The sequence below is a fragment of the Pempheris klunzingeri genome, chromosome 12 (assembly GCF_042242105.1).
Source record: "Pempheris klunzingeri isolate RE-2024b chromosome 12, fPemKlu1.hap1, whole genome shotgun sequence".
Lineage (NCBI taxonomy): Eukaryota > Metazoa > Chordata > Actinopteri > Acropomatiformes > Pempheridae > Pempheris > Pempheris klunzingeri.
In genome coordinates this window covers 12,009,294-12,032,875 of record NC_092023.1, presented here as the reverse complement: position 1 = coordinate 12,032,875, position 23,582 = coordinate 12,009,294, and the positions used below count along the sequence as shown (strand labels likewise).

Here is a 23,582-nt window from a genome sequence, read left to right as displayed (position 1 = left end):
TTCTCAGCATCTATAGCTAACCTGTATCTGGTTAATGTATTCATTAAAGTCAAGAAGTCACTATCAGTCATTTTTTTAATGCTGTGTCAAGGACAGAAGATGCTGCTCCTAATCGTTAGCCTTTGTGTGTGGTTTTATGTGTTCCTCTGTATTTACAAACCTAACCTTGAATCTTAAAACACGAGCTCCTGACAGCTACGTAGTAGTTCCCAACCAGTTTTGCAGAACTGATCTTTCTACATCAATCAGTGCTACAGATTTGAGGTTTTACTCTGCAACAGTGTCACGATGACACTGTAAACCTGCTTCTTGAAACAGGCCCCGAGAGAGTTCACACTTCATGGGTTGAAATGTGAATTTAAAACACAGCTCTTTCGAGATGAGTTTCTGAAAACAGAGCTAACTATTTTGTTGACATTTGTACTATAGCCTGTTAATGTTTAGTGACCAAGGTATGTGCTGTGCAGAATGTTCTACAGATGAAAAACTTGTCACTCTTATGGTGGACAAACTAACTAATGCTGAAAGTTTCTAAATTATATTAAACATAACTGATGTGTCTCACATTTCTTGTTACTTATACACACCGATACAGATTTACCTGCAGTGACCCTTTATATCTAGTTTTACACTTCATGACAGCTCACCAAAATCTATAAACCCTTAAACTAACACAGCTTCCTCAAGGTATGACAAAGCAACTACAAACTGACCTCAAACAAACTGGTATGAGGAATATCATTCGGCTTTTTTCCTGTCCAGACAACAAACAAACAGTAAAGCACTCACCCTGAACAGACTCTAAACATGAGGTCGCTGATGAGTTTCAAATGGCTGCTAGTGCCAATGCAGTGCTATCAGGACATCAATAACTGATCATAAAATTGACGTATGGAGGTGTGTCAAATCCATGGTTGGATGGGAAGGAATTGTGGGTATGTGAGGACGGTGGAGGGGAAGGAGAAACGGGGCTCAAATCCTGTGCACAGAAACCACAATTCATTGGTACACCCTTTTCAAATAGTTATTAGACAACATGTCAGTTTTGGTTCTCGGTTAAGCTGAATATGGATCCAAGCCTGGATGCTGCTGCCGGGTCAGGTCCACTCCTATTGGTCACTTCTGTTACGGTTACTAGGCAACTCAACCTCACAGATAGATAGATAGATAGATAGATAGATAGATAGATAGATAGATAGATAGATAGATAGATAGATGACCCTGTGGCCTGCTGTGACAGTCTCCTCTGTGAACTGACACAAATGTAACCTCGGCCTATTCAATAAACCTTATGAGCTCCAATGAAACCATGTTGCAACTATCAACACGGCGCCATGCTACCTACAAAACACACTGAGATACATTTTGTCACATGCAGAGCCAATCTGAGCCCAAAGAGACGTGACTTCAGCAGACTTCACATTTTTCTGCCTGGTGCATAAAATGTGCCACAATTAGTCGCCAAACCAGGGCTGATGTGCATGTATTTCTGTCACGAGAACTAATTTGCACAGGCCTCGTTGCTAATAAGTGTGCAGGCTACGCCGAGAAGGGATAAGAAATAATTGGGCCACGGGCTTTAGGCTACTGTCAGCCCCGGGGTAGTGCACAGATAGCGCGAAAGGGAGCCAGAAAGTGGGTGAGAAAAGCGTTTCCTTCTCGCCATGGCTCCATGTTGTCGAAAAGCAAGGCGCTAACCACGAAGAGGAACCTGTGTGAACGCCACATTACTCGACATTAAAGCAAAGGCCTGCACGGTGGTGTGTTTACCAGTCGGTGGAGGGTGAAATTAGGAGCAGTTGCTTCTTACCATCTTGCAGGTCGGATGATGAAATCCAGGCGATGTGGACGGAAAGGAGGTAGGCTACAACCGGGAGGAGGGGGGGGGGAGTCGGTAGGCCGCCGAGCTGTGGCGAGAAGCACAAAATAAATATGGTTGTGTCGCTCTCCGAGGTGTCGTCCTGGCTTTAAGCACAGCTTCGAGCCCTCGTCTCCGTCTCGCTCTCCTCTACCGAAGCGTTCACTGCAGTGGCAAAGGGAGGGAGACCCGCTGGGAGGGGACAGTAAGCGGAGGAGGAGGCTCAGTTTGACAAGCAGGCGGTGGCGGAGGGGAGGAGTGAGGAGGAGACCGGGGGGGAGGTGCAGCACTACGGTGAGGCTACATCCGGGAACTCCGGGTTATATTTACACTTCCCCGATATCTTTGTGCTCGTGCTCCCCCTACTGGCCGCGAGGCTGCTCTGCAGGAGGTGGCTTCTCAGGCCTGAGCCTACTGAGTTGTGCACCCTGAACCACACTGAACACAACTGGCAGATGGAGTTCATTTTATGTAATCCCTATGGCACTAAATCGGCTCATCAATAGCACAGACTTTGCCTCGTGGACAGGCTGTAAATCCATGCTAAGCGTTGTAAAGCATAGAGAGGTTTTAAGTTGCTGTAGACAGTGGAGCGGCACTGAATGCTGCATGTTTGCCGTAAGAAAAACTTTGGGCTGGAGCAAGAACTACTACTGACAGTGTAACAGTGGACGACATGTATTATGAGTTGTAGTAGTAGTGGTAGTTGCAGTGACTACAACTAGTTGGGTGGTACATGTAGTACTATGTGGTATAAGAAGGATTTTGATGTAATAGACAACTATTGTAAAAAAAAAAACAACCTTTGAACCCATATCTGTGGACCCTGTGAGGAATGCCTAAATAGTCTACCTTTTTATTTATTTATTTATTAAACTTAACTGGGACGTGTCTTTGCCCTAACTTTGTCCAGTGTCAGCCCAAATGCTGAGTATCTATAGTGTGAGCACTGGGGGAAAAATGACCCCTGTCAATAAGAAAAGAAGCATTAGTATGCTGATCTTTAAAATTAATCTGGATAATGGAGCAAAGAATCATTCCTTTTATTGAGAGAAATAATATCTGACAAATTTCAGCATATATCTACATCACATCTGCAGGGTTCTGGCGTTCCTGCATGGCAAAACAATTCCTGTACTATATAAAACACTACACCAGAACAATAAACAGCTGTCAACTCAAACACTTTCTTTAAATGGGAGCTTAAAGTGTCATGTTTAGTATTTTTTGTAAGTGTGGTGAATGTCTAGTAGAAGTATCACTGTATTTTTTTGGACTTTTTTTTTATTTCTGCTGTGTCAGTGATGCACCAGAGGTTCACAGTGACATGTTTGTCTTTCTATAAGTTTAAAAGAGGCAATTGTCAGAACTGTGGAGGCTCCCATATACTGTTAGTAAGAACTTGATATGTTTCACTTATGTAGTTTCCTTTGTAATAGTCATTTATTTACATAGTAGCTGCTTGAGTTGTCAATGCTTATGTTTCTGTAATAATCCTAATGTGGTTCAAAGTTTACAGTAGGTTTAGAATCAATAAGCTAAATTAATAAATTTGCCACACAAAAACATTTCCCATTTTACTATCAGTGACATTAGAAACAAACACTTTCACAAAAGGTCAGAAGATATGAAACCTCACCTCTATATTGCACCATTTTGTTGTGATTTTCTTGCAAACGTCAATTCAACACATATTTTTTAGTCAATTCTACCAAAACACACACAATAAAATGAAGACATTTCAAACTGCTCACTGTACAAAAATACAATTTTTTGAAAATATTATGTTTTACCACAAGAAATAGAAAAATATTTTAAAATATGTCATTAACAGTTTGTGTCCTGAATATTCCAAATGCATTATTTCTCTTTAATAAGAAATACTCATGGCTAAATCCTTTGGAAGAGGTAGAGAAAACAAACACACCGTAAAGAGGGTCACAACTTCACCCAAATACATAATTCCTACTTCCAATACTGCATTATACAGTACACACATGGTACCACATAATAATAATACACTTACACACAGCTACACAGAGTTCAATCTAAAACACTATGGGCCGATTTTAATCAACCTAGCTGCAGGCAGTGGTTCACTTAGGCGCGACAACAAGATTATGGGGTGCTGACGCAGAAGAGGTGCTCTGCAGTGTCGTTGTAAAAGGATATGGGCTGAAAGAAGATAGACAAATTCTTTCTTTATGGGTATCAGCAGTTCACAGAGGCTCGTAGAGGAGCTGACATGTACACTTCTGTGAAAGATTTCATCAAGGTATCTTGGTGAAATGCACAATGCCGTGACGTGACTATGGCAATAAAAGCACAAATTACAGAATCACTCAATTTCTCTGTCATGTTATGGGCAGCTGTGTTGTCTTGTGCCGCTGTCAGTCCATTTGGTAGCTACCGACACCAACAGGCCTGTTCGGATGAAAAGTGGTATCTCCCCAGTGACACAGATGCAGTTTCGTTTTGTGAAGAATGACTTAGAACTGAAAGTCTCTCACAACTAAAAGTAGCAGCAAAATAGGCTGAAAGCAGTACTGCTTTGTTATGCTTGAACAAGTGACTGCTTGTTTAAGTATCTGATAAAGACTACCTTAAAAACAGAATGACCTCATTTAAATTCATTTTTATGTGTTCATTCATGTGTAGACATTTTTTTTTGGCCACGTTGCCTTGCTCTGTTGCATATTTTGAAAATGTGCCACCCATTGTTAACATTTTTAGCAGAAGTTCCCATACAAAGACAAAGGGGGAAAAATCTGTCACCATTGCAAAGACATTGGACCTGGACCTTGTCTTCAGCAAAGTAATATTAACATTTTGGTAAATGTTAACATGTCTTATTATACTTTACTTTCATGCCAGCAAAAGTTTTCCAAAAAAAAAAATCAACATGACAGGAATTTCTGGAAATGTTGGACAGTTATTTTGGAACGAAACTCTTCACATATAGAGAAAGCTTCAAAGTACATGAACACAAATACACCTGTGCAAGCACTGTTAGTAAAACACACACACACACACGCACACAGTCACTAAACACACAGGCACACGCTTACACCCATACAGTACTGTACGTACACATAAGTCTGAACACACTTGAGAGTTACCAGATGCCACAACCAAACTGTACATTTAAAAAAAAATCATCTCATTTAACCTCAGTCTTCCACTGCATAAATAAAATTATTTTAAAGTAGGTTGATGAGAAGTGCTACATGTTTCATTTTAACCTCAGTAAATGTGCCATATTCATTTTGACACATTTGTATAATCAACATAAGCAAACAGAACCGATGTGAAAACACTGGCAACATTACTGCATTTTAAATGTTCTGCCATAGGATTGGATTTGTCAGTAAATCTGCCCTTTGTTTCTGAAAACCCTTTTTTCCTATACTGGTAGATGAAAGGGTGAAAAGACTACAATGAAGAAAGTGGAGTGGACTGACAGTAGATATGGGAAGGAGGGACAAATACATACTTTAGCAACAATTTCATCATGAAGTACTGCCGACTAGAAACATCACACCTTGTGTTCATGCCGAGCACACACTGAATATTTCAGGCTGCTCCTCCATCAGACGAACATCTCCTTGTTGACCCACATGAGCGTGCGCGTGTCGTTGGGTTTGCACTCGTACTCGATGCTGTTGAAGCTGTTTCCCCACTGGCAGTGGTCCCTCTTGTTGTAGTTGTAGTACTTCACCTGCCACACCGTTTCGAACATTCCCGCCTCTGTGAACTGAAGGAGAAGCGCATGCACAGATGAGCGCACAAGCAGTTTTCAGCATCTTTTCAGCGGCCTGATTTGACCGATCTGATGATACGCACAGAGCCGACAATGATACACACACAGCCATAAGACAGTCACGTAGGCACGGAGGCTAACACTGTATCATCGTGTGTGACATCGTGTGAAGGTGAAGCGAAGAGGAAACATACTGCCTGGACAGATGGATACATTCACACACAAACATGCAAACACACACCATATCATCTTGGAGGCCCTGGGGTGTGAACTGGACAGATGGGTAGAATACACACAGACACAAACAGTCATGTCAAACCAGATAAAATTATATTTGTAGGAACGTTTGAAAACATTGTGTTTGAGCCTGTCATTATGCTCTCTTTTAGATTAAAAAAGAATCATTCAAGAATTATTAAAACTCTTCGATTAAAAAAGAAGCTAAAAATCTTACATCACACCAGGAACCACAACGGCTGCTCCCTCCAAGCATCTGTGTCTTGCTTCTAGCTGAAAAGATTTGCCCTCTAAACACTATGAACTAATTTTCTGGTTGATGTTTGGACCAAAAGACAACCGACATCTCACGATGGTACAGTCCCTGACAAAAGTCTTGTCGCTTACCAAAGTTGTTGGAACAACAAATAATAACTTGACTTGTAGTTTATCAATTGGAATCTGAAATGGCTTATATGAAAGGCAAAGGCCTCTGGATTATGTGTATTGTATCAAAATAAGGTTTTGTATCATTCATTGAGTTTTATCATTTAATTAGAACAGAAAGGTCAGATTTGGCTTGGTCAAAAGTCTTGTCGTGCCTTTAAATGATTCAACCAATCACAGATTAGAGCTTCACCTGTGACAAATACTGTCATTAACACATTCCCAGGTGTGTAGAAAAAGAACCCCAGCACACCAGACCTTCATCTGAAGTGCAACCTGACCTCTCACAACATGCCAAAGATTCAACCACAGATCAAAGTGCTGATCATCAAGAATCTGAAGACCAAGTCTGCTGCTGAGGTGGCAGACATCTTCAGTGTATCCAAACATCAAGTGGAGAGGATAAGAAAACAATTTGAAGAAACTGCTGAAGTTCATGACAAGCCCAGGTCAGGCAGACCCTGTAAGACAACTGTTCGAGAGGACCGTTTGTTGCTTCGACAGTCCAGGGCCAGCCCTTTTTCAACTGCAGCAGAGCTGCATGAGAAGTGGTCACCAGAAACCCCTGTATCTAGAAGAACAGTTTGTCGAATTCTCTCACGCAGTGGTCTCCATGGCCAAATTAGTGCTCAGAAGCCAGCATTAAACAGAAGGCAACTAAAAAATCGTGTTGCATTTGCAAAGGCCCACAGCTTGGTGAAAGGATGGACAGAGGAAAAGTGGCAGAACTGCATCCCAAACGCCGCAAATACTGCAGAAGACCCGTTGGAACCCGCATGGACCCAAGATTGACCCAGAAAACAGTCAAGTTTGGTGGAGGAAAAATCGTGGTTTGGGGTGACATCCAGTATGGGGGTGTGCGAGAGATCTGCAGAGTGGATGGCAACATCAACAGCCTGAAATATCAACAAATTCTTGCTGCACACTACATTCAAAACCACAAGAGAGGGCAAATTCTTCAGCAGGATGGCGCTCCTCCTCATACTTCAGCCTCCACATCAAAGTTCCTGAAAGCGAAGAAGGTCAAGGTGCTCCAGGATTGGCCAGCCCAGTCACCAGACATGAACATTACTGAGCATGTCTGGGGTAAGATGAAGGAGGAGGCTTGGAAGATGAAACCAAAGAATCTTGATGAACTCTGGGAGTCCTGCAAGACTGCTTTCTTTGCCATTCCAGATGACTTCATCAATAAAGTCATTTGAGGCGTATGGATGCAGTCCTCCAAGTTCATGGGAGTCATACACGATGTTAATTCTTTTTCCCAAGAGACCAAAGCTTTATGCTGTGAGGTTATTGTAGCATGTTTGTGTATTCAAAATAAAATATAATTTCTACCGTACATTTTTTTTTTGTATGCGACAAGACTTTTGTCCAAGCCAAATCTGACCTTTCTGTTCTAATTAAATGATAAAACTCAATGAATGATCCAAAACCTTATTTTGATACAATACACGTAATCCAGAGGCCTTTGCCTTTCATATAAACCATTTCAGATTCCAATTGATAAACTACAAGTCAAGTTATTATTTGTTGTTCCAACAACTTCGGTAAGCGACAAGACTTTTGTCAGGGACTGTAGATGTTTGGGGTTTGATGGTGTGGTGTGTTTGTGTTTGTGTTGCAAAGTCTCTGTGCACCTTATCAGAGCTGCTTTTCCACCATGAGTGTTAATTACCCTGCTTGATTGATGCTTTTGACACCCATTAGAATGAGCTTACACAAGAAGATTAGAGTTGAAACAAACAAGAGATTAATTAATTATCAAAATTGTTTCTGATTAAATTTCTTGTTTTTCCAAGTTAAAAAAAAAGGCAGTCCTAAGATGGTAAATTAAATATCTTTAGGTTTAGTCACACAAAAAGACATCACTGTGGGCTCTGGGATCCACCACACACCCCATTCATGAACACACCCATAGCAATCATAATCCACGGTTACTCTCGCTAAACTGTAACCATGGAAACTCTGAAACAGGAGTAAATTGTGTATTGATAGGTTTTTGAGTAAAGTTTTTAGACAACAATAGTGGAAAACGCTATATTTGGCTTCACAAATTTTACTTGTTCATAGGACCAGTTCATTGTTGGTTTTGATCTTTTCATGGCGTTTGTTACATTTACATTTCTTCATTTGGCAGGCGCTGTTCTCCAAGGTGACGTACAAATGAAGCCGTCAAGAACAAGTGGCTTGCCAGAGCATGAAGTAACATGTAAGTACCTAACAAATTACTCTTCTGAGAAGGAGCTGATGAGTGATACAGAGCGAGAGAGAGGGAGACAATGAGCATTCCAGGTGAGTAAGTACTCTTGGAAGAGGCAGGTATTTTTAAAGCCAGGAAGGGATTATACTGACTAAACTGGGTTTGGTCAGTTGTTCCACCATCAAAGTACTGATTGCTAACAAGAAAAATACAGAATATCACCAGACGTTTGACTGTGTGGAAGTCAGTGGAAGGGAATTCAAAAGTTGGATAAGCCAGAGTGATGTCTTTATGACAGTGTTGCTGGGGGTAATTAGAACTGTGATTCTCTACCAAGGGGGAGGTGAGGTAAAAGGTTGACATAGCACAAGTAATGGATAAATGGTTGAAATGTTTAATGGATGAGTGGTTGAAACATCGAACTTTAGTGTCTCTACATCGCAGCTGTACTAATTCTGGCTTGACAAATCCAATCTACACATTGATGGTTCAATAATTGTAGAAAGAAACAGAGTGACTTCACAACACTTTGTAAAAAAGTCCATTCAAAAGAACACACTCATGGACTACGACAGGTGGTGCTGATGGTGGTTGAGCTCATCAAACTGGGCTGGCAGACTTTGGATTACAATGATAAAAAGATAACAAATGATTTAAAAATAAATGGGTTCCCAATATAACAACATTCTTCACCAGGCCTTCAGTTCGTCTTCTCTACCAACCCAACAGGTATCCAGACAGACTCTCAACAGATCCTGAAAATTACTTTTGAACTTCTCCTGCCCCTGCCTCCAGATTAAAGTGTATCCATACCTGTATGCTGATTTGAACAGGTTGCCTCTCTCCACTCTTGGTGTGCGCCACCCCTTCTGTGTCGTACTGGCCAGTATAGACGACTGACTGCGGGTCTTTAGACTGCTGCTCCAGGGGGAAGGTCACCCCACCCACACTCATCGACCTGCAGAAAGGTACACAACACAACCGATTAATTGATATAAAGGTTCGTGTGAGTCATTCTGATGTGAGGCCACAGAAGACTTCATCATCACAGCATCGATAGACAGACTTCAGGAAATCAGGTAATGTAGTTAGAAAATCCAACAAAGTCATTAGCATAGGTGAGGTCTTAGTGGGTGAATGGGTCATGTACAGAAGTTTAACCCGGGAGACTTTGGTTGGAGTCCCAAATTGATGTAAAGAGGCACTGTTAATGATTTTTTTCCGCACATACACACCATCTTTAGGGTTTTTTAAAGGTTGAGAGTTGCTTTTTTAAGGTTATTTTACACATTTTCTTGTGGGTTACAAACTGAAATGCGCATGATGTTGAATCAGGTCACAAATACAACAAATGCTTGGTTTTGAGATGAAATATGTCCAGATAAGTTAAGTAGCTTTGCAGTTCGTCTGGGCAAACTATATATGCATGTATGTATGTATATAAATATATGCATTATGTGCACTCTGAGACAACATTCACTTGGTCACTGCTGAAACCAGTACAGAAAAACTGAAAACTTATATTTTATGGTGCAATATTATACTAAAAGAGTCTGTAGTCTCTGTATTGTAGGAAATGGTATTTTCAGGTATTGATTAAATGATAACTTTCCTACTATACCTTCCTTTTAACCATACCTAGGTGCCCATGGTTAGGATAACACAAAGACAGGATGTTTCCAAACATATTGGATTTACTGGGTATATTCAAGATTACACATGCAATTTAATAGCACTAATTAATGGATTACAAACCCAACACGTTTATCTGTAATAAACAGTCCTGAAAACATGGATCCTGCCATATAATGTGAGTTTCTGTGAGGAATCATTTAGTGAAACAGGTCTACAGCTGTGCGTCATAAGCATGCCCCAAATTCACCACAACATCTCCAATGCATCATTGCATGCGTGACCTACTTTTGCACTGGAGTGATTGTTCGGGCATTTTTCACAGCTGTAATCCTCATTTGGACATGAAAGTACAGCAGCATTCATTACATAATCATCAATCGTGGGCAAATCACAAGAGGGTGTCACCGAGCGTGGAGTCCTAATCTGTGGTGGATTTGACATGCAGCCAATTGGGGTTTATGCTGCCTTCAAGTGCTCCTTGTAAAATCCTACTTTCAAGCGCCTTACTTAGTAATAGGACTTGTTGAGCGCCCAAGACAATAGTTTTAGACTGAAATAGCAGCACGAGGCTGTGCAGCGACATACTAACATAACATAAGAGGCAACTGTAAGTGATGGTGGGCTTTCTCTGCAGACTGGAAACCCTCACATCTCCGCTTTTTTTCCGTTTCACATGCAGTAGGCTCATAGCGGCCGTGTTTCCTTTAATGTCCATGGACGCAGCTTTAAAATCTCCACTTGCCTTCTCTGTTGAACCAAGTTAAGGTCACCACGATCAGTCCGTGCAGGCGAGGAAAAAGCTTCACCCTTGACTCGTTAATTAACCCCCATTAAGTGTGTATACTCTGTGTTATTAAGAGGGAAAAATCTACAGCAGCGCTGTATAGAGGATTTCACTTTGTAAAGCAAAGATATTTCACCAAAACAGCTAAAAGACGCTGAACATTGTGCAGCACAATGGGATTAAAAATACCCATAGGCTACAGTGCCGTTAACTATAATCCCACAGTCTAATATCAAAGAGATCACTGTCTATCAGCGGTTGTTTGGAGAGCTCCGTGTTTCCTTCTGCATCCCCATATGGAAAATCTCCATATTCCAAAACACAGCCCCCATTGACTGAAAATGTCTCCGTTGATGCGTCTCTTTGGTGGATTAAGTGTCATTTAAAAAAAAACAAATTTAACATAGCAGTTTGGGTTGTGACCATATCAGAATAATCCACGCCTGAAATAAAACTCGCAGGGCTACCTACGTGGCCTCGACCGCTCCCGGTTTAACGACCACCTCGATTTTGTACTTGGACCCGGTGAGCAGCTTGATGGTCCGGGTCTGTCCGAACCTGGCGCCGTCGGACTTGAAGTGCACCGCGGTGTTGTTGGGAAGCATCTTCAGGGAAATTCCAATTTTGACGATCTGAGGGACGTCGGCCATGTTTCCATACGGCTCGTATTATCACCAGAGTCGGAGGGATCGCGGGGTGTGTGTGTGTGTGTGTGCAGGGTCGCAGGTGTTGGTCAGTTCAGGCAGATGGAGGAATGCCGTGCACAGAAATCCATACCAGAGCGCACAGCACTGGGAATTGCGCGGCGCTGCGCTCCGTAATCCCGTCCAACATGCAGCGCGGGCCTAATCCCAACCAATGCTCTCTCTCTCTCTCTCTCTCTCTCTCTCTCTCTGAAAATCTCTCTCCTCACACCACCCTCTCCCCAGCTCTCCCCAATCATCCTCTGCCTCGCTCTCCTCCTCTTTACTCCCCTTCCTAATTCTTAAGTAATCATTAGGTCAGCTCTCTCTCAGCCTTGAGTCCACTTGTCTGTCGGCTGTGCGTAAATTCAGACAATGAAGACTGGATGTGATAGAAGCCTGAACCACCTGAACAGCGCTAAATGAACATAAAAAAAACTATTATTATCATAATTAACCTATAGTAACGAATAACACAATTAAAAAATAGAAAATAAAAAAAGCGAATAAATAGACAACAGGGTAAAATGAAGCAAAATGTAAAATGACAGATGACTACATATGTAAACGTGTATAAACATGCACCAAGGTGAACTACACAGAAAATAAATAATGGCTCTTTAAAAGGCTTTGTGGTTCTATAAAGACCCAAATCTTTGTATAAGGATTAATTCTTCAGGTAGTCTACTTCATACACTTCTCTGTTTTAAAAGGGTCTTTATTCTGTGATGGTGAGTAATGGGACAAAATAAGATAAACATAATCTCCATTTAGGTGCTTTGAGTTGAATTGAGTAGGAATTTGAAAATGACTAATCCCAGCATCCTTTGCTCTATTTGTTTTCTATCTTACAGTTTTACAATAATGACGATTTCCAAGAAAGTATGTTCAATCTCTTACAAAAATATCAATACGCAGTTTCTTAACCTGTCTTTGCCTCAGTTCACTCATTGTGTAGCCGACAACATATCAAACCCTGGGAGACCTGTTAATGACACTGAGGAGGGTGTGATAACGAAGAGGTGCAGCAGGAAAAGAGCACCATTTTTGGACTGTTCTCCACACTTGGTGAGGAAACCGGCATTGTTGTCACCCAGTCTTTGCAGCTTAATATCGGCGCTGGTTCCCCCAGGTAGGAGGTGAGCTAAGGTACTTTTAAGATAAGGTAAAGCTAAGGGAAGTATTTCCACTGCAATGTTTGTTGCTGCACCAGTTAGCGAAGTTAGCTAACTAATGTTAGATGCACCTCTGCTGTACAAAACTAACTAAATATATTTGACATACGGTCAGGTGCGGATACAAGGGTGTAAAGTTAATTTAGCTAGCATTTAATGTTTATCAAAAAAATTGTTGGTTTTTTCAAAGCTCCTGTTTTGTTTGTCTGGAGTTTGCTAATTTAGCCAACTCAAGTCATTAGCCTAGATTAGCTAGCTAACAAAGTGTATCCCCCTTCAAATTTCACAAAGTAATTGAATAAAAAAAGGTGCCTGTTGCTTGTAAAATCTCTTGTTTTGAAGGTGTGATCGATCTGCAGTCTCGGTTGATGCTTTTAAAAAGCAGCTGAAAACATATTTATTCAAACTGGCCTCTTTTTGTGGGTTATGATTGGTGTATTTTACATCTGTCCCTTCATATGGCTGGTTGTTGCTTCTTTTACTGTTTTTATTATCTTATTTATGATTTTATCATATTGTTTTTATTTTCTTTGAAGCACTTTGTGACTTTGTTCTGTGAAAAGTGCCATTCTACATAAACTTTCCTTACTTGCATGTTTTAAATCCACATGATCAGCTCTTCATCCTGATGCCTGATCACGACCCATTCATGTGAATCAGGTGTGTGGGGAATCATCTAAAACAGTCATTCTCAACTGGTGGGTCGCGACCCAAAAGTGGGTCCCGTTTTCAGTGGGTCGCGGGCCTTTGCCTGGGCAGAAATGTTGAGAAAAAAAACCTGTGCTTTTATTCTGAAGGGTGCCGTCTATTCACACTCCTTAACAGTAGGTGGCAATAATGCCCTGTAATGCTAATTGACAGCCGCCATTTCACAGTATAGAAGAAGACCCGAAAAGTTTGTTTGCATGCTAATTGAGCAAGAAAACACCGACTACATGAGATATGGATTTTCTTACACTGAGGACAAAGGAGGACAAAACCCTCAGTGTTGTGCAGCGAGGTGTTTCACCTGAGGTCGAAGTGAGTGCTGCTTAATTTTCTTCAAAGCACAATGTTTTTCAGTATCTACTGAGAAGGTACTCAGAAGAAAAGTACATTTTGTATATTTGAATCTTTTTGAATTGCACTTTTTTGTTTGAGTTTGTGGATAAAAACTGCTTCTGAAGAAACTGAATTGTTTCCACAGTGCAGTGTTGGTCGTCATAGATTCAGTGAGTGAGGATTCTCAGCTAAAGCTGCAGAATATGAGTCTTTTTCAAAATACTTCTCAGCAGTTGCACTTTTTTATTTCATGTCTGTGCATGAAAGCTCTGTTGAGTCTGTTAAAACAGGCTGAAGTTACTGAAGTGTTGTGTATGTTGTCACAGCCTCAGGATCAACGGCTTATGAAGTGCTACTGATTGAATATTATTAATACAGGGCTGTTCAGTGTGTGTCCACTGATGCAGGGTGATCACAGCTACAGTCACAGTAATATTCTTGAAACCTTGTGTCCTTAAGATGGACTTTTTGGTTTTAATTAAAATGCAGCTAATTGAGTGTCTCTCTATTATCGCCGCCTGCTGGTTTATCATTAAACTTTTTGTGTTGGCATACTGTGATATCAGGTACTAGTACTACTATCTCAGGTTCAAACTGCACCATCTTTTCATTAAATACATTTGAGGAGTTGAAAATGTTCCTCGATTTGGGTTGCGGCTTGTTATTAAGGGGTGATGGTGGGTCCCAAAGCCAGACCAGTTGAGAACCACTGGTCTAAAACATGCAGGGCAGTGAGCGCAGATATAGGAAACACTGACATACAGGTTACATTACTTTAGTTACTCTGCCCAGCTCCTCCAGTGTGTCTTTAAACACACTTTTTCATTTAAGCACCTTTGTAGATACAGTATTTTGTTCTATTATTTCTTCTTCCACGTTTTGTATTTCTTATTGTTTTTAGTCTTGATTCAGTATAAATTGCTGTTTTCTAATATCACCACTTGATGGCGCTATTGCTCTGCCTGTTGCTCAATTTCAGCAAGTCCTGCATGAGTTAACAACATAAGGTTGATGGATATAGTGAAGATACAATAGACAACAAGTTATACACATTATACACAAATGTACAGGAGAATATTTATTTCACAACACTAAACATACTCTAAACTATTTTATTGTTATAACAACAACAATAATAATAATAACAATAATGATAATAATAATGCACTGGTCCTGGTCCTGTAAGAATCATATGGGTACAACACCTGATAGACACATGTATGGCTAGCCTTACATGCCTTAATGCCATATATGCACTGCTGCCTTAGACAGTTAATACAGTATAATGACAAAAAGGAGCCTTCAAATTTTTTGGAATAAATGTTCTGATTAGTTTCGCTACACAGCTGAAGTCATCTCAAATAACATGACATATGAGTCTGAGTGGAAATGTTGGATGTTGTCTCTGAATAGAACAGCAAAAGTCCCGTTGGCCAATGTAAATATAGTCCTGTAATATTATAGTGTTAATATAAAATGGACAAGATCTTTTGATGAGAAGTTCAGCACTAGATGAAAAGTTTAGATAGACCAAGTGGGGAGTTTCTGTTGACTCTGTGATACCGATGTTTGACCACTAGAGGTCAAGGTTTGATCACAACAGGGGGGAAAACATAAGGTGCTATGTTTAAAAAAAAAAAAAAAAAAGCATGTTGCATGAGTTATGTTGCATTATAGTTGGACAGCGACGTGCTCGCTTTTCAGGAAAGGGAAACTGTACGCGATGGCGTCATATTGCTGACATCACTGGAGTCGCAGGAGATTTGGATGAATGAAGAGTTGGAAAAGTTGAAATCCAAATAAAAGTAAACGTGTCTGAAAAAACTACCCTCAGTTAAGCACTGAAACCAAACAGGGACAAAGGGAGTTCTGTGTAATTCTCACTAATTGGGTTGTTCAGCGTGTTGATCAGAAGGACTGAGTACAAAAGCAGAATCACTGAGGCTATTGATCACTGACATGTCTCTGCTGTACGGTGAAAGAAATCAAAGAAAGTCACGCTTTTTAATACACTGACATGATTGTGTCATTAATTTATTTACAGCAGCATTTTTTTCATTTAGTAAGAAGTCGGAGAGGCACAGCCACCAAAAAAAGAAGTATGCTTCTCTGTCTGTGGGTCACATGATCGGTCAGTAGGAAGAGAGAGGATCAGTGATCGTGGTCGGTTCAGGAGGAGATAGTCTGAAACTGAGCGGACCACCATCACCGTCTCTGTGGCTGCTGGAGCCACTGCAGCTCACTGTGAAGTCTCTTTCTCTGACTAAAGACTGATCCCGAACTGCTGTTCAATTTTAACCAATTCAGTGATGAAGTTTTACTGTGAGGTAAATGGTAATAATACAGTGGGGAAACTGGCAACTTAGTGTCCAGTTCCCTGCTAAAGTCCTTTCTTCACACGCAAAAGACGAGACTCTCTTTCAACCTCGAAGTGTTTTAAAGCAGAATTGTATGTGTGGTAGATTCATGCAGCGTGTTGGCCTTGATGTTCTCTAAAATAAACCTATCAAAACGGTCGCTTTGGGCATCAGACAGTTCCCTCGCCTGCGTAAAACCTGCGTCATTGGCGCATTGGTTTCCTCAATGAACATTTATTATTCAGATTGAAAATCGTAGATTCAGCTACAACTGTCGAGGCCACATACTGATCCAGAGGGTCTGGAGGCGCTGGCCGCGCCGTGTCCCTCTCTTTCCGGTGCGTAACAGAGAACCACAGGCAGGCTCCACACGCTTTGACAGAAAGAAGCAAGACGGCGAGTGAAAGTGAGAAGGGGAAGAAAGAGAGTGTGGGAGGGTGGGAGAGCCCTCCCCCCGCCAAATGTCTCGATGGATCCACTCCTTCATAACCCAAGTCCTCTCCAGCCTTGCGCAGATGGCCAAAGTGTCCAAACGGAACTGTGAATCTGCTCGAACGGCAGCAAGATGACAAGATGAGAGCATATTAGACGTTTAACTCCTCAGTCGCCGCGTTGTATTATTAAGTGTAGAGTGAAAATAAAAGTGAGCCAAACACCCTCTGGCCAAAGAGCACTACTTGGCTACATGTGAATGTCTGCCGGTCTCCCAGCGCGCCGCGCTGGTGATGCCATGCCGCGAAGCCACACGGGAGACGACAGCGGAGGCACCGGTCTCTGGCTGAAGACCTCAACGGGACGCCGGGTGCAGGACTACGCGCTGAAAGATGTGGAGTCCGGACGGAAGACGATGAACAACGCGGTGCGAGTCGGGGACGGTCTCCTGTCTCCCGCCGCGGCAGGTGAGGTGGGAGCGGAGAGGAAGCAGGGCGCCCGGCTCAGCCTGCTGGGGAAGCCGCTGACCTACAGCGCGCAGAGCGGTCGCAGGAACGCGCGGTACCGGCGGCTCCAGAATTACCTCTACAACGTGTTGGAGAGACCGAGGGAATGGGCTTTCGTCTACCACGCGTTTGTGTGAGTGCTTACTCTTTTAGCTTTTATATAACGGAGAATTACACATGTAAGGAACTTAAAATTGTTGTTTGTTCATTCTTAGGCAATTTTTAACACCAGTTGTCGGACGTTTGACGGTTCAATTTATGGACAGCAATCACTACAAGTTATGAATATCTTATTTAAGCAAGATTGAAGTGAAAATCTGCCACTGCTTTTTGAAAACAGTACATTTTAGTTGATATTGCCAGTTCACCTGATGACAATGACCTGCTGGGGTGATGCTGCACACATGCACCATGGTATCAAACTGATGCAGGTGTATAGGGATGCAGTTTCTAAGGGAAAAGTTCATGCATCTGTGGAATCTCTCACTCAATTCCATTTTCCTACATCTTCTATCATGTGCAGTTTAATCTCCGTCCACCCCTTCCTGCAGACATGAACACGCAAACACAAATATGCACAGATGTTTTCAGAAACTCAAAAGCACACTTTCTGAATAGGTTTCTCCCTCTTTTTTTCTCAGTTTCTATGATGTTGGTTGTTAAGATGTCCTGGTTGTGAGTGTTATTGACCGGATATCATTCACCTGTTGGTGGATTTAACGCTGCATCACTGTGTGTCACCACAGGATGTCTTTTTGAGTGTGATCACCTGTTGCTCCAGCCACAGAACCTGAAGCAGTTTGAATTGAATGACTTTAAAAATGGGCTACAGATGTGCATGTGTGTGCTGGTGTGTGAAGGTACTGAAATCTACAATGCACACCAGAATGTTATTTCACACCTAATTGCAAATACAGCAGGAAGAGTCAATAAATCAGACAATGTACCATGTTAGGCCCGGTCTCTTCCTAATCTTTACGTAACACTGGAAGCTCCTACAGATTTGGGGCTCTTAGAGAAGGTCAGCGAGCTGTCAAGTGAAAACGGTGAATGTAATATAAACGGCTCCTCCCGTGCAGGATTTTGAGCCTGCGAGTGGGTCTGGGAACAGTCTTGGAGGGACACTTTTAAAGCTGACATGTCTCAGTTTTTAAATTCAAAACAGCCTTCTCCTGACCACAGCCTGGTTTTTCTGGTGTGAAATTGCTCCTTCATGGCCAAAATTCAGAAAAGAAACGACATCCAGTTTCCCCTTTCTTCATGCAGTTTCAATTAACCCATTTGCAGATTATTGCTAACATTCAGGCTGAGCTTTCCTGGTTTGTATCCGTCTGGTAGGATTTGTTGTTCTATTGCCTGTTGCATCTCAAGAATGACTGTCATCACGACAACAAAAGTTGTTATCATGGTTGTGGTTATATCTTTAGAGGTGCTTGATCATTAGTACACGCTGCAAGATCCTTTTGTGGTTTGCACTTTTTACTCTTTTTGCTGTCCAAGAGATCACCTGTCAATCAAACAGTGTAGGCGATGCTGTGACACGGTGAAGTTTGGGTTCCAGAGAGCGCTGCTCTTTTCTCCTCAGCCGTAGAAGCAGTCGGTGCTCATGTTCTTTCTTTTCTACACTCATGTTATTTCTTTTCATAAGAGCAGTTTCTGCATCAACCCACCTGTCTGTATTGCAGAATACACACTTGCTGCCCCCTTTTCTCGCCTCCTACTTACCAATCTGTGCATATCCATCATAAATACAACATCTGCATGAATTTATGTATTCTTATCTCTTTCATACGTGCACACCAGCATGTCCACCAACTACAGCATGGTTGGAGAGTGATAAAACAACGCATCCCTTCCAGTTCCGACAGTCTTGTTGGATGAGGAGCGCTGTGAGAAGGAGGAAGTGGAGCTGTCAGAGGAGGGGCTGCGCAGCCGGATGTTGACGTTTTATTTGCTCAGGCGGGACAGCTGAGGTCACAGGGGTTAAGTTGTTACATCTGCTCCCCACCACAGTCTTAAACAAATTGTTTAAGTGAGATAAAGAAACCTCACTGAGATTAGGAAAATAATCTCTCTTTGAGGGCAAATCGACAGAGAGCATGAGTGTTTTTTTAATGTGCTTTGAAGCAGAAAAAAAACATTTTAAGGACTCAGACGGAAATCATAGATATGAATGTGCCCACTGTACACATGGCAGTTTTTCAGTGCAGTGTCATGCACACATAGTATACTTAACATATTCTACTAGAACATACTGTCTCTGTTTAGCATTTATGTATTGAGTGATCTTGACTTTATATTAGCTGTGTCATTCCCTATTTACAAGTTAACCGTGTAGGTATGATATCACAGATCCACTGTCACTAATAACCTGAATTACATTTATCTTTCAATCAGAAGTAAAAACAGAAGAGAGATTAATTTAATTATTTTGGATTATTAGATTCAGAAAGAAAGCGGGATTTCTCTTTTGGGTGGACTTCAACACATCAGGCCGATCATTCATTTTTAACATTCAAGCTTTTTTTTGCTTTTTTTTTTACTTTGGTTGCCTCAAGGGGCAGCAAGTGATAAGTGATAACCAATAACTGACTTGATGTAAGAAAACTAGGTGTAAGAAAAAAGATAGAAACACCTTTGAATATTTTCTACAGTCACAGTGCATGTATGGCACCTTGATTAGAGAGGTCCAGACACTTTTTTTGTTGCAGCTACCTTGATCTTGTTCTTGGACTTGGTGGTTTAAAGATAGTGGAAGTACTTTTACGTGAGCACAGATTGTGTTGGTGATCACAGAAAGGTATGTTGCACTTATGTTTGGATACTTTGGATAATTTTTCAAATATTTTGGCACTTGTGGTCTTGGACACTTCATGTTCATATCTTGTGTTAAGGCCTGGACATGTCACATGTCACTATGCCAAAAACAATCTGCAAAAATAGACGGCAAACACTTTCTGGCCAAGGTTCTATTTCAGTGTCTGAGTGGATTACTGTAATAGTGTCCAAGTGCACTACATTGTGACCATCAACATTTTTAGCTTGTAGAAGGATAATTGGCTTCGTTTGTCAGTGTCGCTCCATAAGTTCACTGCCAAAATGCTAGTTGGCTGTGGTGTTTCTATGCCTTTTTTCTGTTGTCTTCATGCACTTCAAACAACGGGGACTGAAACTGAGCTGACCATGTTGTAGTTGGAGCTACTAAACGTTGAAAAACAACAATAACTTCTACTGAACAAGCACAAACATGAAACACTGTGTATCTTTCAGTGCGATTAAACGGGAGTCATAGTTGTCTGTATATCTATTGCTGCTTTGCAAACTGGAACTGACCACGCTTATTTGATTGTATACTTCTAAAGGCATCAGTTCGCCAAAATGTAAACAACGCAGCTAAAGACAGGACTCAAACGAGTTTAACATTACCAGAACCTGCCCATAACTGACATTAGCTACAACAGATGGGTGAAAAGTTATCGACACATGCTCAGGACTGTATTAGAATTACTGACCAGGGCAGGTAACTAATGTAAAAATCTCCCCACCTCCCAGACAGAAATAAATCCCATCCAAATTGACTTTGTTAACTTTAACTGAAACCTAAAAAGCCAACGCTAGCTGATGTCGATAATGCAATGCTACCATGCGGACCACTCGCATCATATCAGGCTACCACGTACCCTACACCATAGATTCAATGCAGATGAATCAGGATTCAGAGACTTTTCACCAGTCACTTATTATCTTTGCTTTGGATCACAAGCATAAAATCTGCTTGTGTGAGATTGTGTTGGGATTTAATGGATGGTTTTGAGAGCTTGGATTCAACGGAACTGCAAAAAGAAAACGATGAGCTGAGAACAGTCGACTGCTGGGTTTTATCCTCATTGGGAGCAACAGCAACGCAAGCAAACAACGCCTTGAAGAGACTCATTTCATTCAGTCTTAATTTGAAAATTATTGCTTCACAGAACTCTAGTTTGTGCTCTATTTGACTTTCATTACATGCACGTATCACCAATTAGAGTTGAATCTTTATTTGCTACAGTAATTGCTGTTTTTTCCCTCAAGCCTTTAACTTTCTGCTTTATGCGATAGCACCAAGAAACCTTTGAAACTTTGAAACTCACATGTGAAACTAAAGTCGCTGATCTTAATAGATTCAGCAGAATTCATTAAATCATTTTCATGTAAGGCTGTAGTAAGTGTTAGATTTAATTGGGATAGAGTGCAAAAACATTTAATGTGGATAGTTTTGAGCCATCCAAATGGTCACTCCCCATCAGTCACTGTGGTGTGTGTAGTTAATACACATACACAAATGCTTGTAAAGCTGCTTACACATTTTCACATACAGATATATATGCCAATAAAAAGGCAGAACTAAATACGCAGACGTGCAAAAAGGTAGAAACAAATTCATTAGACACGTATGTGCAGTAGATGTGTGCACGCACATGTTGACACGTAAGCGTATACGTTAACAGGTCTCTATTATCTGTAGATGCATATACACTTTGACCCAAGAGGCACTTGTTTGACAAATACACACACTGTGCGCAAAAGTAGATATGGCCAGACATACACACAGTCACATGGCTACACATACATGATGAAACACACACGTACGCACACACACTTGCATACAAGCAAAAGGAAGTACATGATTTATAAAAGAAAGGTTTCCTTTGATCGTTTAATTAGTTAGCTGTTATGTTGAAACAGATGCTGCTGTGTGTGTTTGTGTGTGTGTGTGGATCCATGCTGTGTAAACCTGCCCGAAAACAGCTTGATAGCACGCGTCCGTGTGTTGATATTTGAAATCTACGTAGGTATACTACTCTGTGTAATCTATGGGAATCCCAGAAATGCCGTTGATGGGCTGCAGTATGAATCAAGACACTGATAAGCATCTGGGTTTTCTTCTTGCCAAATAGTGCTCTGAAACACTGCTGGCATTAAGATTCAATCTCTTAATGAGATGGCGTGTGTTGGGCTAATCACATTTGCTGAAATGGGTTCCAGCCACAGTCTGCATTTTGTGCTATACACAGAAGATGATTCCTTTCAGTGCGCATGTGTTTGTCCGTGGGAGAGTAATATTTCACCCAATTTTGAACCTGTTTGCTCAACTTTTTAATGTTTTATGGACGTGTGAAGATGATAAATGCCAGTTGACCGTCCACTGATGTGTGTATGTGTTTGTGTTATGTTTCCGTGTTGTGAAAGTCAGCAAGTGTCGTATTCAACACACACTTTGTTATCAGCACGAGTTTATGCATCCACATGTCTGCTTCTGCGTCTGAGCATGAGTAACAGAAATGAGTGTGTGTGTGTGTGTGTGTGTGTGTGTGTGTGAGAGAGAGAGAGAGATTGATTCAGTCACACAGTTTGAGTGCATCAGACATTGATCCCAGGGCTGTTCTGGTCTGTCGACAGGTAGCACATCAACCCAGCCTGATAATTTGCCACAAGGCGGATACACACCTTGTTCTACTGATCAACCTCAGTCCAGTTTTATCCTTTAACCACACAGATTTGTGCAAGGTCTGTGATGCATTAATTGTTAGCCTCAGTTGGCTCTTTAAAGGGAATGACACATTTCTATGAGCAGCCACAGAGAATTCACACTGATGAGGATTTGTTATTACCGGACAGACTGTCCTTACCAAACGCTTTAAACAACCTATGTTTAGTTTTCCTGTCCTCTTTTGGTTGTGTAAATAATAACTGCTCTCTCTCAGTAGCAAAAGTGGCCTGACGGTGTTGTTACACCACAAACCTCTGAGGGCAGAGAGTTGGGATGAATGCACAAAGTATCTGTCTTTGGGACTGGAGAGTTCACATTCTGCCTCCTACTAAACAATTAACCCCCATGTAAGCAGTCCTTCCCTCACCTTAACCGTAACTAAATGTGACCGTAACCATAGAGGCGCCACATTGGAAAACATCCATATCAGTCATTTTTTAAATGGACATAGGGGTTATTTTAGACATGGACAAACACTTGTTTCAATTAAAAATGAATTAGTGTGAATTACAGTTACTAAACCAGTTTCAACATTTTGGGGGTTTGCTGTCTTACTGGGAGTTTGGGTTGATATCAGCAGTGTTCCCAGCTATTCTCTGTAGAGAGTAACTAAGGCCCGCTCGAAAACTTGATTAAATTAATTTGATTAAGCTCATTTGCATACATGTGATGACACTGCGCAACCTTCAAGTAGTAGAATGGCTGCAAGTTAAACCACAATGTCGTCTTTTCTATTTCTACAGGTGTTTAATACAGATGATGAGTTTTTTTTTTTTACGACACTGGTGACGGAGTTGATTCTTTATCTGATTTTATGACAGAATATTCACTTGGTTTTCTTTGGTCCAAACAAGGTTTTTATTGTTGTGTTTGGTTTGTTGGCCGTCTTACAGCCAGGTTTGATTAAACCACATATTCCTGGTGCTCCTCTTGTTTTGTGGTGTCCAGTATGTTTTAT

The 23,582-nt window shown here is 41.3% G+C and overlaps 3 protein-coding genes across 4 annotated transcripts in view; 1 reads left to right on the top strand and 2 right to left on the bottom strand.

Moving 5' to 3' along the window:
• Positions 1-2,076, bottom strand: part of LOC139210912 (calcineurin subunit B type 1) — a 29,250-nt gene extending 27,174 nt beyond the window's left edge. Inside the window, exon 1 of the mRNA XM_070841117.1 lies at positions 1,811-2,076. Within this exon, the coding sequence (XP_070697218.1) occupies positions 1,811-1,813 (3 nt within the window). The 5' untranslated portion in view covers positions 1,814-2,076. The remainder of the gene's footprint in view (positions 1-1,810) is intronic.
• A 3,371-nt stretch (positions 2,077-5,447) lies between these two features.
• Positions 5,448-13,962, bottom strand: cnrip1b (cannabinoid receptor interacting protein 1b). The gene is made up of 4 exons (XM_070841479.1): positions 13,946-13,962; positions 11,372-11,554; positions 9,295-9,439; positions 5,448-5,612 (listed from the first exon to the last, which is right to left on the bottom strand). The coding sequence occupies exons 1-4, from the start codon at positions 13,960-13,962 to the stop codon at positions 5,448-5,450; spliced, it is 510 nt and encodes a 169-aa protein (XP_070697580.1).
• Positions 13,963-16,847: 2,885 nt separating this feature from the next.
• kcnq5a (potassium voltage-gated channel, KQT-like subfamily, member 5a) overlaps positions 16,848-23,582 on the top strand; it is a 92,007-nt gene continuing 85,272 nt past the window's right edge. Inside the window, exon 1 of one of the 2 annotated variants that reach the window (XM_070840657.1) lies at positions 16,848-17,227. In XM_070840657.1, coding sequence (XP_070696758.1) covers positions 16,848-17,227 — 380 coding nt within the window. The remainder of the gene's footprint in view (positions 17,228-23,582) is intronic. The other variant, XM_070840656.1, reaches the window with a different exon arrangement.